Source organism: Electrophorus electricus, chromosome 2 (genome assembly GCF_041902795.1).
Source record: "Electrophorus electricus isolate QZ-2024a chromosome 2, ASM4190279v1, whole genome shotgun sequence".
In the NCBI taxonomy this organism is placed as follows: Eukaryota; Metazoa; Chordata; class Actinopteri; order Gymnotiformes; family Gymnotidae; genus Electrophorus; species Electrophorus electricus.
The window spans coordinates 8,417,692-8,430,997 of record NC_137498.1 but is presented as its reverse complement, the minus strand read 5'-3'; the positions used below and the strand labels follow the sequence as shown (position 1 = coordinate 8,430,997).

Below are 13,306 nucleotides of genomic sequence, written 5' to 3'. Positions count from 1 at the left end.
AGACTGTTTTCTTATTTATTCCTAAGTTATTCTGATGTCACCATAGTCATGGCTACCAGTTTACAGATGTGAGAATTCCCAGCATGCACCGCTTCCTCCTCACATATGTATTGCTAATCTGGGTGCACTGGGTGCTATGGGTGAAATGTGCTCAATTGTTTATTTCTGTTTGTGTTATTTATTCCTCATTTGTCAATCAATTGAGCACATGCTGCTGCACACACACACACACACACACACACACACACACACACACACACACACACACTGTTTCTGTTAGTGGTATTTTTTCCTCATTTTTTCCTCATTCTGTATATGATGCAGCTCATGTTCACTACCCACTTATGTATCCAGCTGCCTGTGACAGAGGTCACACCTCATTGTGGTTGATTGTATATGTGGTACAGTCCTTTACATGTGGTGTATGATGTATTTGTTTGGTGGCTTTGTGTGTTTTACTAAGTGGGGCGTGGGGGTGGGTTCCAGGAAGAGGCTACAGTGAGTTCTGATCTCATGAATTCTGACATACTCATCATATCCAAGATGATACTACTCTGTCTTACCATGGAGACCTGAGGAGGGGCAGAACTCACTACCTACAGGATATAGAGTTGGACTAGTGTTGGATAAATACATTTGGCAAGACAAGTGAGGTATCCAGGTCCAGCTCTACGGTGGGTGTGAAGACCCATTGTGCAGAAAATGCAAAAATTTAAAAAAAGCAAATTCATTAGAATGGAAACGCGTTTGCTACAGATCCAAAATGCAGTGCAACTTCAGAAATGCTGCAAACTCAGTCACAACACAACGGAACTGTTTTCTGAAGTTGCCTCGCATTTCCAAAATATAGCACACGTCATTTTGAATAAAGTGTTTTCTGAATTTGTATAGCGTTCAGGAATTTGCATCAAGTTTGTAAACTGTAGCACATGTGTTTACCTTCTGTGTTCTTGAAAAGAAACAGTAACTCAAACATAATGTGGAATACAAGTGTAACAACAAGACTGAAGGGGAATAGGTGAGATGCTGATTCAGAGATGGAACTGCACCTTAACAACCACAGCACCACAAAAGGTACCAAATACAAACAGTGCAGACTGACTCTGCTTATTGGTTTTGCCAAAGTCATATCTGGGCCCATGTCCTTAAAGGGCCCCTACCATGGAAAACTGAATGTCACTCACTTTATTGAAATAAATAATTTTTAAGTAATATGTAAATATTGTTACATTTTCAAAACACATTGTTTACTCTCCAATTCCTTACAGTCTATATATAGAATATAATCTGTAAAAATAACCTGTTTTGAAATCACTGTTTCTCTGATGTCATGAGAACCAGCTCATTTACTTATCTCTGCCTCTTTGGCCTACAGCAGTTTAACCCCTAACACCTACATTGCAGTTTTCAGACATATTTCAGCTCTTAGTGCTTTTTAAATGAAGCACAATACAGGGCAGCCAATCAGAACAGAGCTCATTTATCTTACATCTTAAAGGCACAGCAACAGAAACTGCCTGTTTAATTCCAAGGGATAAAGAGAGGTTGGAAAATGGTTGTGTAAAACTGAATTATGACTCTTTTTGGAAGATAACGCCACAAAAACATTGTAAGAGGACACCAAAGAAAATTATAAAATAAAGGAAAAATATAAGACACTGTTTCACTGTTATATTTAGTCTGTATGTGAGGGAGAAAGATGGGGAGGAATAATTTAGTTTGCACTTGAACACACTTCCCCTCTACTGTGGACATTAGTGGGTGGAGAATTTCAGTGGAGTTCTACTGAGAGAGTTGTAGAGTTCCAGGTCATAGTTGTGTGGTGATTCCCACAGGCAGACTGTAGTCTGGGCTGCAGTTTTCAGAGCGTTCAGTACACTGTAGTTTTGTAGAGTGTATAAGATGTGTAGCAGCGTTACTGCTGGAGTTGTGTGTAGTGTGTTGTGGAATGCAGCTGTTTTTTTATCTGCAGATGTGTCTTTACTTCCTTTTTGGTAATGATGTGCAGATGAAGTCCTGTGAAGCCTTTGGGGTTCTTCCTTATTGTACTGCTGAAGGATTCGAAGCTTTGGAGCATTGAAAGCTGGTGACAAAACAGCGACACCTGGTGGTTCTCAGAAATTATAGCAGCCATAGATTCAAAACTGCGCAGAACTATGAACTATACAACACTCCATCATCAAAAAAATGATGATCAGTAATGATGTTTAGTAATTAAATTATGCAGTAATTTGTTTAAAATCATTGTTTCCCTTTTTATGTGAAAACATAGTACAAAACTATACTGGGAGACAACAGGTTGACGTTATGAAACATTTACCCTCCCTTTTGGGTTCTATAATTTGCACATTTCCAATTTTTTAATAAAAAGATAAAGCTTCCACGTTATAGGACAGTGCCAAACTTATGAAACAGTCTCAACTGCATCCTGTGATCTGTGATGTTTGAAGCTTCAAACAAGATTAATCACATGTTATTAGTAACTTTAGTGGTAATGTTAGTGGTAATAACTTTAGTGGGAAGGGAGAGGGAGAGAAGGAAGGAGGGAGAGCGAGAGAGAGAGAGAGAGAGAGGGAGGCAGAGACAATCTATAATCAATATAATCAGACATTTAAATCATATAACTTGATGGTCATGCATACATCATACCAACATCTATTGGGAAATCTCTTAGTGATTTCCAGTACCATCATCATTTGGCTGGTACCATCAGTACCATCAGGTGACTGGACCTGGAGCAATTAAGTATGTCATATATAATAGTTAAGTATGTCATATATAATAATAATGGAGTATGTCATATAATAATAATTAATTATGTCATATGTAATAATAACCATTTTACATGTACATGTGCAGCCATGTTTAATAGTGAAGGCCTTTATCTGGTGTGTTTCTGCAGGTTGCATGTTGGTAGGGAATTTGAGGACAGACGACATCACTGCATACGCAGGAGACTCAGTACTGCTGCCCTGCTCCTGTACTGACCCACACGCCAAACCTGAGAGTTTCACCTGGCAGAAATTCCAAGACTTAAGTCACACTGTGATCTCCACTGAGAGTAAACAGTACAGAAACAGAGTTCAGCTGGGTACTGTTCACTCTCCAGGAAATCTCTCTCTACTCATATCACACCTGACTGAAGAGGATAAGGGAGACTACAGGTGTTATCTTACAAACCAGAAATATAAAGACATCAGACTCACCGTTAAAGGTAAAACACTGTTTTTGATCCAAATCCAACTGCAAATGATAAATCCAGCTTTAAGGTTTTCTTAGGTATCCACACTAGCAAAGTCTTGGTTGTCTGAGTTACTTGTAGACTTTCTGCTGTCATATTTGTTGTTGTGCTGTCATCTGTGCGCATTACCAGTAACGTTTAGTTCAGTGATGGTCAAATACTCCTTTAATTGTACCAAATATCTTGTGCAGTTCAAGTAAGAATTTCTCAGGTTTTTAACACACATGCTTCTTTGTTTTGGTTTTTCTGTTCCGTTCCGACCCCTCGTTTGGTTTTCCTGTCACTGTTTTCATCTTTGTCTAGTTTGCATTCTTTAATCTTTGTATAAATATCCCTTGTTTTATCGTCTTGGCTGTGGGTTTTTGAACGTGCGCGGTCTCGTCCTCCCGTGAGTTTATTGTTGTTTGGTAACGTTATTAGCCTGCTCGTTATTCTAGTGTTTACTGTTTAACTTCCTTCTTGGTAATGATGTGCAGACGAAGTCCTGTGAGGCGTTTGATGTTCTTCCTTATTGTACTGCTGAAGGATTCGAAGCATTGGAGCATTGAAAGCTGGTGACAAAACAGCGACACCTGGTGGTTTTCAGAAATTATAGCAGCCATAGATTCAAAACTGCGCAGCATTATAAACAATACAACACTGCACCGCCTTCATATGTCATAAAAAAAAATGGATGATCAGTAATGATGTTTAGTAATTAAATTCTGAAATAATTTGTGTAAAATCATTGTTTACCTTTTATGTAAAAACAACAGGTTGGCGTTATGAAACATTTACTCTCACTTTTACCTTCTATAATTGGCGCATTTCCAATTTTTTTTAGTAAAAAGATAAAGCTTCCAAGTTATAGGACAGTGCCAAACTTATGAAACAGTCTCACCCTCATCCTGTGCTTCAGTGACGTCTGAAGCTTTGACCATCATTAGTCACGTGTTGTTAGTAACTTTAGTGGTAATATTAATGGTATTATTCACTTTAGTACTAATAGTAACTGATACAGGCTTCGGTACACAGTGTGATACGAGCTTTGATGTCTTAGTATTAAATGTTACATCACAATTTTATTGTTTCTGCACAGTTCCTGTATCGTTTTTCTCCCTTTTTGGTGTTCCATTTAATCAGTGTTTAGTTTGCATCATTTGGTTAATTTTGCCGTTGTGTCCACCTGTTTTGCAAATGAAGAACTTTCGTTTACACATGTGTGTAAAGTCCTGTCTGCCTCTGCGTTACATTATCATTCTGAAAACTGCACAGTGTGCAGATCATTAATGTAGGTGGACCAGCTGGATCAAAATCACTAATGTGTTCTTATTTTAGCTTTTTGATTTGAAACATCTAAAATAAGAAGCAAGGCTTTGCTATGGCAAGTTGCAAATGGGCGTAAACAAAGAGTCATAAAAGTTTATTTAGTCAATGTTGATGTCAGTTTGACATTACAAGTGACATATTTGGAGCTTGTTACTGTAATTATTTACCTCTGTCCCACTTACCTACAACCAAAGGCAGAGGTGCAGGCAAAGGTTTAATGCACATAAAACTACAAAATGTATCTGATTCCAAATTATGCCTGTAATTATAATTTATATTCTGAAGAGTATGCTCTACTGCATTGTCTAGCATGTGTTATGAGAATATGCATAACCACCTTTCTATAATTCCTCAGTCTTAATACATCCTGCTTTGTCAGCGGTTCAGCCAGCCTAACATAGGGTTTGATCTACTAAACTTACAGTGCAGAGATTGGATACTTTACAGGAAACTGGTGTCAGCAGTCTAAATATATAGAAAAATATAGCTGGCTCTTCACTCAGCCTCAATCCACCAGTGCAGAGAATTTTGACTACAGCTTTGGACTTCCTCTCTTAATAAATTATCAAGTGATTAACGTCATCTGCGAGTGTCTGGACTCCATCAGTCTCATTACAAATACTACACGGAGAGCCGAGCTTCATGAGTTCAATGTAGCAAAGAGTTAATTAGCATAACAGAAGAGAAGTAGATACACAATAGAATAGAATAGATATTATAATGAAACCAATTAGAATAAAATGGATATTATAATGAAACCAATTAGAATAAAATAGATATTATAATGAAACTCTGTAAATAAGTTACAGAAATGTGGCACAGAAAATACTTTCTAAATGTTACCTAACTGCTAGATGGATTGAGAGAAAGACAACATGAACATTAAAGAAGGTGAAGTGGGTGACCAGGAACAGTAGAGCATGTCTGCTGGGGCTTCCAGGCAGAAAAAAGAGAGAGAGAAGGAGAGACAGAAAGAGAATGTGACTGAGAGAGAGTATGACAGAGAGAGAGAGAGAGAGCACAAGCCCAAGGGAGAGAGTTCTCCAAATGTACGTCTTCAGTCCACCAACTCTGCTCCAGCTCCACTCTCAGCTCTGCTCCAGCATTAACTCCATATGGTTCAGAATTTCTTTAGTCTTATCTTGATTGATCAACAGCAGAGTTTGTCCAACACTGACCAATCAAAGAGTGACCACATACGAGCAGCATCCCTGTCATAGCACATCCGAGAGGAACCCACAGCTGGTAGAGTGATTTACTGTCCTGAATAACAATTGATGAAGAACAATATCTCTGTAAGAGACCACAGATGACCACAACAGTTGGGGCAAACAAGAACAAGACTTCATAGTCGAGAGTTTGGCCTACACATATGAATATGTTATGATTTTCTTGGTTGAAATGACATAGTATGCCATGACAAATGACGTTGTAGCTCAGTCTCTCTCAGTGTACACATATCTCAGCTACCTGTATGAGGGCATTATGGAATTTGTAGTTCATGAAGCATTTATGTACAAAGTCTTGTAATTTTGCTCTTTTTTTTTATCTTAATTTTGTAGCTGGTTGGGTTGAGGCTTTAAATTAGAATTTTCTGGAATGTCTATGGAAATACTGAGCAATATGCTTCCAGATCACTCCCTATGACATATGCTGCCTGCTAAGGCATCTTATTTAGGTTAAATTTAAAGGCAGCATCAGACACTAAATCTGCAGTATAAATAATCTTTCACACCGAACACGAGAAAAATCTGCCTGGTGAAAAACCTCATTCACTTGAAGGGGCAAGAGCTTTACTTGCTTCTTTCTGAAAGAAAAGCAGCTGCTATTCTTATACTAATTATTAGAACAATGTCACAAGTAGTGTTAGCTGTTTTCTGAAGGACTACGTTCCCCAAAATTACACAATACCAAGACCGCCTATAATCTCCTCATTTTGCTCCACCCATGTGAAAACATGAGCGAGGTGGCAGTTAGATGTGACCGATGCTTAAGTCTTCATACATGATGGGAATAGAAATCTAATTAGAATGGGAATCTAACTGGATCATTTCTGTTACTCAGACCTTTGCCTGTACAGACAACACCAGACCCCTCACTAGACACACAGACAAACTCAGTGAGATCAGGTGGAAAACTGAACAAACATCAGCACTTCAAGAATCTGTAGCATTTGTTGTATGTGCCACTTGATTGCTGTAACAGCTGGAGTGCCGCAGGGCGCAGAGCAGGACGCACAGACTCCCTCGACTATGACAGACATTTATTGATACTTAACGCTTACGACGACGGCACTCACACAACATAAACGGATAACACGAATACACGTAACACTGCAGGAACACTAACGACGGCAACACAAACATATACGTTTAACATGAATACACGTAGGATTAGCAACACAAACAATGACCAACACTAATGCACACACCAACAGGGGTTTAACTACACACACACACACACACACAACATTAAACCAGGAACAGGTGTGTGCCATCATGGGGGCGTGGTTACAAAACAAAAAGTGACTTCAACTGCAGGCGGTGGGCCGTACCACGTGACCAGTGGCGAGGGGAGCGTTCCGTGACGATTGCTGACTTAATATAAAGAATTCTAGTGAAGGCTTCCACACTGATGCTCTATCAGAGTTACATATATTGTCTCTGACCTTTATTTAACTGTTAGTTTTGTGGCATTACTTAAGACATTCACAATCATATAAACATCAAAATGGAACACTTTATTTCAGGACCAGGGCAAACGCATCACTTTCAGTACAAAGTAATTTACAACAGAGTCATATGGGAGTTTCATTTCAGCTTCATCACCCAGTTTCAAGAACAGGAAGGTACTACATGTTTTGAGGTGCTCACATCTGTTCAGATTTACTAGTTGCCTCACTTGGTAAGCGACATCTGATCATTATTATCACATACTGAATGTCATCTATTGGTGTGTTTCTGTAGGCTGTATACTAGAACATCACAGGAACTCCGAAATCACTGCATACACAGGAGACTCAGTACTGCTGCCTTGTTCCTGCACTGACCTACACACCAAACCTGAGAGTTTCACCTGGAGGAAATGCAACACAAACAGAAACTCATGGAATGTGATCTCCAGTAAGAGTGAACAGTATAGAAACAGAGTTCTGCTGGGTACTGTTCATTCTCCAGGAAATCTCTCTCTACTTATATCACAGCTGACTGAAGAGGATGAGGGAGACTACAGGTGTTATATTAAAGACAATGAATACACATACCTAAGACTTTATATTTCAGGTAAAACATTATTAGCAACCACATTCCTAATACCAATGAAAACCTCGTAAGTCGATTTAGCCTGGCTCTCCACCATGAACTTACTTTTTAAACATACAAATAAATGTAATATAAATACGTTCACCACACACTTTATTAGACACACATAACTCACATTTTACTAAAATTCAAAAACAGCACATTTAAAAATAGAGAAACACCATTACATATTTATGTATCTATCATGTGGACCACATTATCCTCAGATATTAGTCACCAGACACCCTCTGTCACCAGTCTAGAAGAGTTAAACACAACTAACATACATTTCACCTGCCCTCACTGAACACTTTCAGTACCTCTAATAAGTGAATGTGTAGGTATAATTACAGACTGTGTCCACCTGGTGTCTTACACAGTTTGTGTGTCACCCGGCACCCAGGACATCACTGGTCAGTTTCTGACCACAGATATCCCAGTATATGTGGATACTGAACCATTCTGCACACGTCAGTCCTCTGCACACGTACAGTGCTGGAGGCTTGGTAGTGGGTGTTGTACTGGTATGACTGGTTCAGGTACAGCAGTGTTACTGGATTCAGTGCTACTGGTAGGTTGAGAGTGTTCTGACAGTGAAAGATATCCAGCCAGCAGTGGTTCAGTGGTCAGACACTGACCATGACTGGAGTTGGAGGATGGTTAACACTAACTGTGTATTACACCAGATGGGCTAGAACCACTGACTCTACAAGATTCTTCTAATCCATTTATATTTTAATGCATGTGACAGAGAGCATAAACTTGCATAAATTCTGTAACAAAAGGATGTTAAACATTTCCCAAATGTATTTGTTTTGTCTTCATATGATGGTTCACAGAAGAATGTCACTGGTTGTACAGGTTACTTCATAAAAGTAGTGTAACATGTCAGTGTTTCTGCTCTCTCTAGTCTGCAAGGATGTTGTGAATCCTCCCATAGTGCTGAGTGGATACGTGGGAGGGTCTGTCCTGCTGCCGTGTTACTGCACTGGACTGCTGGCCAAGCCAAAAACCGTCAGATGGAGTTTTATAGAAGAATCTAATGTCATCTACCCAACTGACCAGACAAACCGTTACACTGATAGAATTAAGATGGTTGCTGCTCCAGGAAATTTCTCTCTATTCATATCTGGTCTGACTAAAGAGGACGGGGGACGGTACAGGTGTCGCATCAGCAGTCATCATCTTATAGAGGTCAAACTCCAAGTAACAGGTAAACCAACCTCTTGTGTATTTAATGTATGAAATGTTGTTGCCTGCATATAGTGACTGATCTGTACCAATAACTACTGTACTACATAAAACAAAAAATCTATCCAGCGGCAGGATCTGCAGTTCTACTTCTGTCTGTTTCTAGTTACATCTTCTGTTTGTATTTGTATTTCATGCCTGTAGTTAATGACTCTTGTCTTCTGTCCTGTTTAGGTTCTAGTCAGTTGTATACCCATATTACACACGACTTGTTTAGTTTCCTTATTTAGTTACTACTGTTCTCATTTGCTCTAGAGAGAGGGGGAGAAAGAGAAAGAGGGAGAGAGAGAGGGGAGGAGAGAAAGAGGGAGGGAGGGAAGGAGGGAGAGAGGAAGAGACTTGACCCAGGAGCCCCTAATTCATTCACTCCCAGAAAGAGAGAGAGAGAGAGAGAGAAAGGGATAAATGGAGAGTGAAGGAGGGATGGAGAGAGAGAAAAGGAGGGAGGGGGAGAGGGAGAGATAGAAAGAAAAAGAAAAAAAGAAAAATAAGAGCAGAGAAGAGTCTCCTCTCACAGCTGGTGCTGTTCATTAACACACACTAACACTAACACATCAGGACCAGTCCGAAGTACAATCAGACCAAACCAAATTATTACACTTCACAAACTAAACTACATCACCCACTGGAACACAAACACAAGCACAAAGCAAAATGCAGCGTTATCTGGCCCTAAAACGTCAGTACACTGTAGCAGACGACCTGTACACAGTGACTGACATTAAACACAGAACCACGTTGACAAAGTCCAGACTCAGAGAACACAGCCTGGCCGTCCAGACCAGCTGATATAAATGTCATGGCTGCCCAGAGAACAGAGACTCTGTCAGCAATGTAAATATGACACTGTAGAGACAGAGCTGCACTTCCTCACTGAATGTGAAAAATTCATCCAAATATGGCAAATTTACTTTACAAAATCTGAGACAATCCACCCCAACTTTAAGTGTCTGTCTAACACTGACAAACTGCCCATCCTACTGGGCGAAAAGAAGGAAAGCAGCGCTTTAGCTGGGTGATACATATCTGCCTGCCATAAGATGAGGGTCAGTGATTAACCCACCCAAACACACACACACACACACACACACACACACACACAGTTTATAAAAGTTACCTAACTATTTATTTTTAATAAGTATTTATTATTTTCCATCCTTATTATTTATTTCTTTCTTTTCACTTCTTCCCTTTTACTTCTTCCAATTATTATTATTTCAGAACAATTACAGTTCTTCAAGTTCTTTATCGTAACAGAATTCTTAATTTCCATAATTGCAAAGGTTGTAATGTTGTGTAATGTTCATGTTATAATACTGCTTTGGCAATACTACAATACTATAGTTGTATATGGTCATGCCAATAAAGCTTACTGAACTGAAATGCACTGAGAGAGAGAGAGAGAGAGACTCGACCCAGGAGCCCCTAATTCGTTCACTCTCAGAAAATGACTGAAGGACACACTGCACCTACAGAGCCCTGCAGCTTCAGACTTAGTCAACGTATCACCATCACTGACACACAGAGAACTGAACACGTCTGCTTGGCCAAACTGTACATACATCAGTTCTGTAGTACAAAATCTAAACATGTTAAATACATAACAGCCCTGAACCCTCATTACTTATAATTGATCACACTTTTCTATTCTTGCAGAGGCTCCATATAAACCTGTAAATCCTCCTCCAGTGGACACTGACACATCAAGTCCAACAGCTTCAACTAAACCTACTACTACAATGACGTCTCCAACAGGTTAGAAGACATTCAGTCCATCCACTTCCAATGGAGGTAACACGCATTGGTTTAACGAGTGTGGGGCAGGATGCAAGCGTGACTTAGCCTGGTTTGATGCGTTTTTGTTTTTAATGAAAATGAAAGCGCACATGAACGTACTGTGCTAATGTTGCATACACAATGTCATACAAGCGATTAAGGCAAAATAACACATTAGGGGTTGTACTGGATTGGGCTTTATAGGGTAAATAATGAGGGTGAGACTAGACCCAGGTGACGGGGGTAAGTGAAAGGGGAAACACAGGACCCCTGTGTGAGGGCATGAACAACACAAAGCATGTGGAGGAACAAAAACAAACAAAGGAGCACATGGGGAGGAGGATGGTGGTGAGGGGTGTTACAGTAGCACCCACACCCCCCTTAACACGGGGCTCCTGTGTGATGGTGGTGAGGGGTGTTACAGTAGCACCCACACCCTCCTTAACACGGGGCTCCTGTGTGATGGTGGTGAGGGGTGTTACAGTAGCACCCACACCCCCCTTAACACGGGGCTCCTGTGTGATGGTGGTGAGAGGTGTTACAGTAGCACCCACACCCCCCTTAACACGGGGCTCCTGTGTGATGGTGGTGAGGGGTGTTACAGTAGCACCCACACCCCCCTTAACACGGGGCTCCTGTGTGATGGTGGTGAGGGGTGTTACAGTAGCACCCACACCCCCCTTAACACGGGGCTCCTGTGTGATGGTGGTGAGGGGTGTTACAGTAGCACCCACACCCCCCTTAACACGGGGCTCCTGTGTGATGGTGGTGAGGGGTGTTACAGTAGCACCCACACCCCCCTTAACACGGGGCTCCTGTGTGATGGTGGTGAGGGGTGTTACAGTAGCACCCACACCCCCCTTAACACGGGGCTCCTGTGTGATGGTGGTGAGGGGTGTTACAGTAGCACCCACACCCCCCTTAACACGGGGCTCCTGTGTGATGGTGGTGAAGGGGTGTTACAGTAGCACCCACACCCCCCTTAACACGGGGCTCCTGTGTGATGGTGGTGAGGGGTGTTACAGTAGCATCCACACCCCCCTTAACACGGGGCTCCTGTGTGATGGTGGTGAGGGGTGTTACAGTAGCACCCACACCCTCCTTAACACGGGGCTCCTGTGTGATGGTGGTGAGGGGTGTTACAGTAGCACCCACACCCTCCTTAACACGGGGTTCCTGACGTGCATAACAGTTGACAAGGGAGCCCGAGCCCGGCATCACACAGCAGGGTCTGGAGAACCTGGACAAGGACAGGTGGGAAAGGAGAAAAAAAAGGGGAAAGTCCATCGGGTGAGGGGTGGAAACAGGACTTTGTACCACAACCAGAGACCTGACAGCAGGCTGGACAGGAGACGAGTGGGTTCCAGCTTGGGCAGCGGGATGGATGGGAGCCCGGCTGAGAGTAGGAGCACGGGATACGGGATAACAGGAACCCAAACCACAGCTGGGATTGGGACAGTTACAAAGACAGGAATGGGGACAGACAAAGGCAGACACTGGGATTGGTAGAATAACAAAGGTTGTCAGTTCCAGTACAACAGAGATGTTACAGGAGGTGAAGTGGGCGGCTAGGCAGAGAGAGAGAGAGAGAGAGAGAGAGAGAGAGAGACACTAACAAATGTCTGGAACTCCAGCGCACACTGACAAAACAAGTCCAACAGCTTCATTCTAAACCTACTACAACAATAACATCTGAAAATGGTTAAAGGTTTTTCATCTGTGATGTTTCCGACAACATAATGTAGTCTTAAGGACATTGACAATGTCAACTTTAATTAATTACTAATATTATCAATAATAATCAATATCAATATTGTCAACTCTCAATGAAGTATAATGCCAAAATTTGTAATTTCAGATTGTAGAGACACAGAGACTCATTCATGCTCTATCCTCTTTGTTTTTGTGCCAAAAAAAACATTTATATTGAATGCTTGTTATGAAATTCATACACTATAATATTAAAAGTGACAAATAATACATCATATTTTAATTCTGCTTCCCACATTCCCACATGCAGGAATTGCAGAGAATTCTTCACTGTACACACGTCATACCATCTTAGCTGGTGTGGGGGGTTTACTGCTGTTGATGGGATTAGGAGGAGTCATCTGCTGGAGATACAGAGGTACACACACACACACACACACACACGCACACACACAAACACACACACGCCTATTCAAGTTCACAGACAATTATAACAGGTCTCAGTGTGAAGTTCTCTGTACAATATTATCCAGTAATACAGACCTCTGCTCACCTGGTAGACAGGTAGTGCACAGTGCTGATAACACACTGTCATGGATTTGCTTCCCAGAGAGCACACATACTGATAAACATGTGAGATGCTCTTGATAATAAAATCTGTATATAAATAAATTCATACATATCTGTTAATTTTGTAGTTCAGAGACGTGAACAGAAAGTA

General features: G+C 41.1%; 1 protein-coding gene across 1 annotated transcript; it reads left to right on the top strand.

Moving 5' to 3' along the window:
- The first annotated feature begins 928 nt into the window (after positions 1-928).
- Positions 929-13,296, top strand: LOC145643422 (netrin receptor DCC-like). The gene is made up of 7 exons (XM_081694618.1): positions 929-1,074; positions 2,903-3,214; positions 7,516-7,830; positions 8,759-9,061; positions 10,756-10,854; positions 12,896-13,003; positions 13,289-13,296. Exons 1-7 carry the CDS (start codon positions 1,038-1,040, stop codon positions 13,294-13,296), a joined length of 1,182 nt encoding a protein of 393 aa, XP_081550744.1. The 5' UTR covers positions 929-1,037.
- Positions 13,297-13,306: the final 10 nt, after the last annotated feature.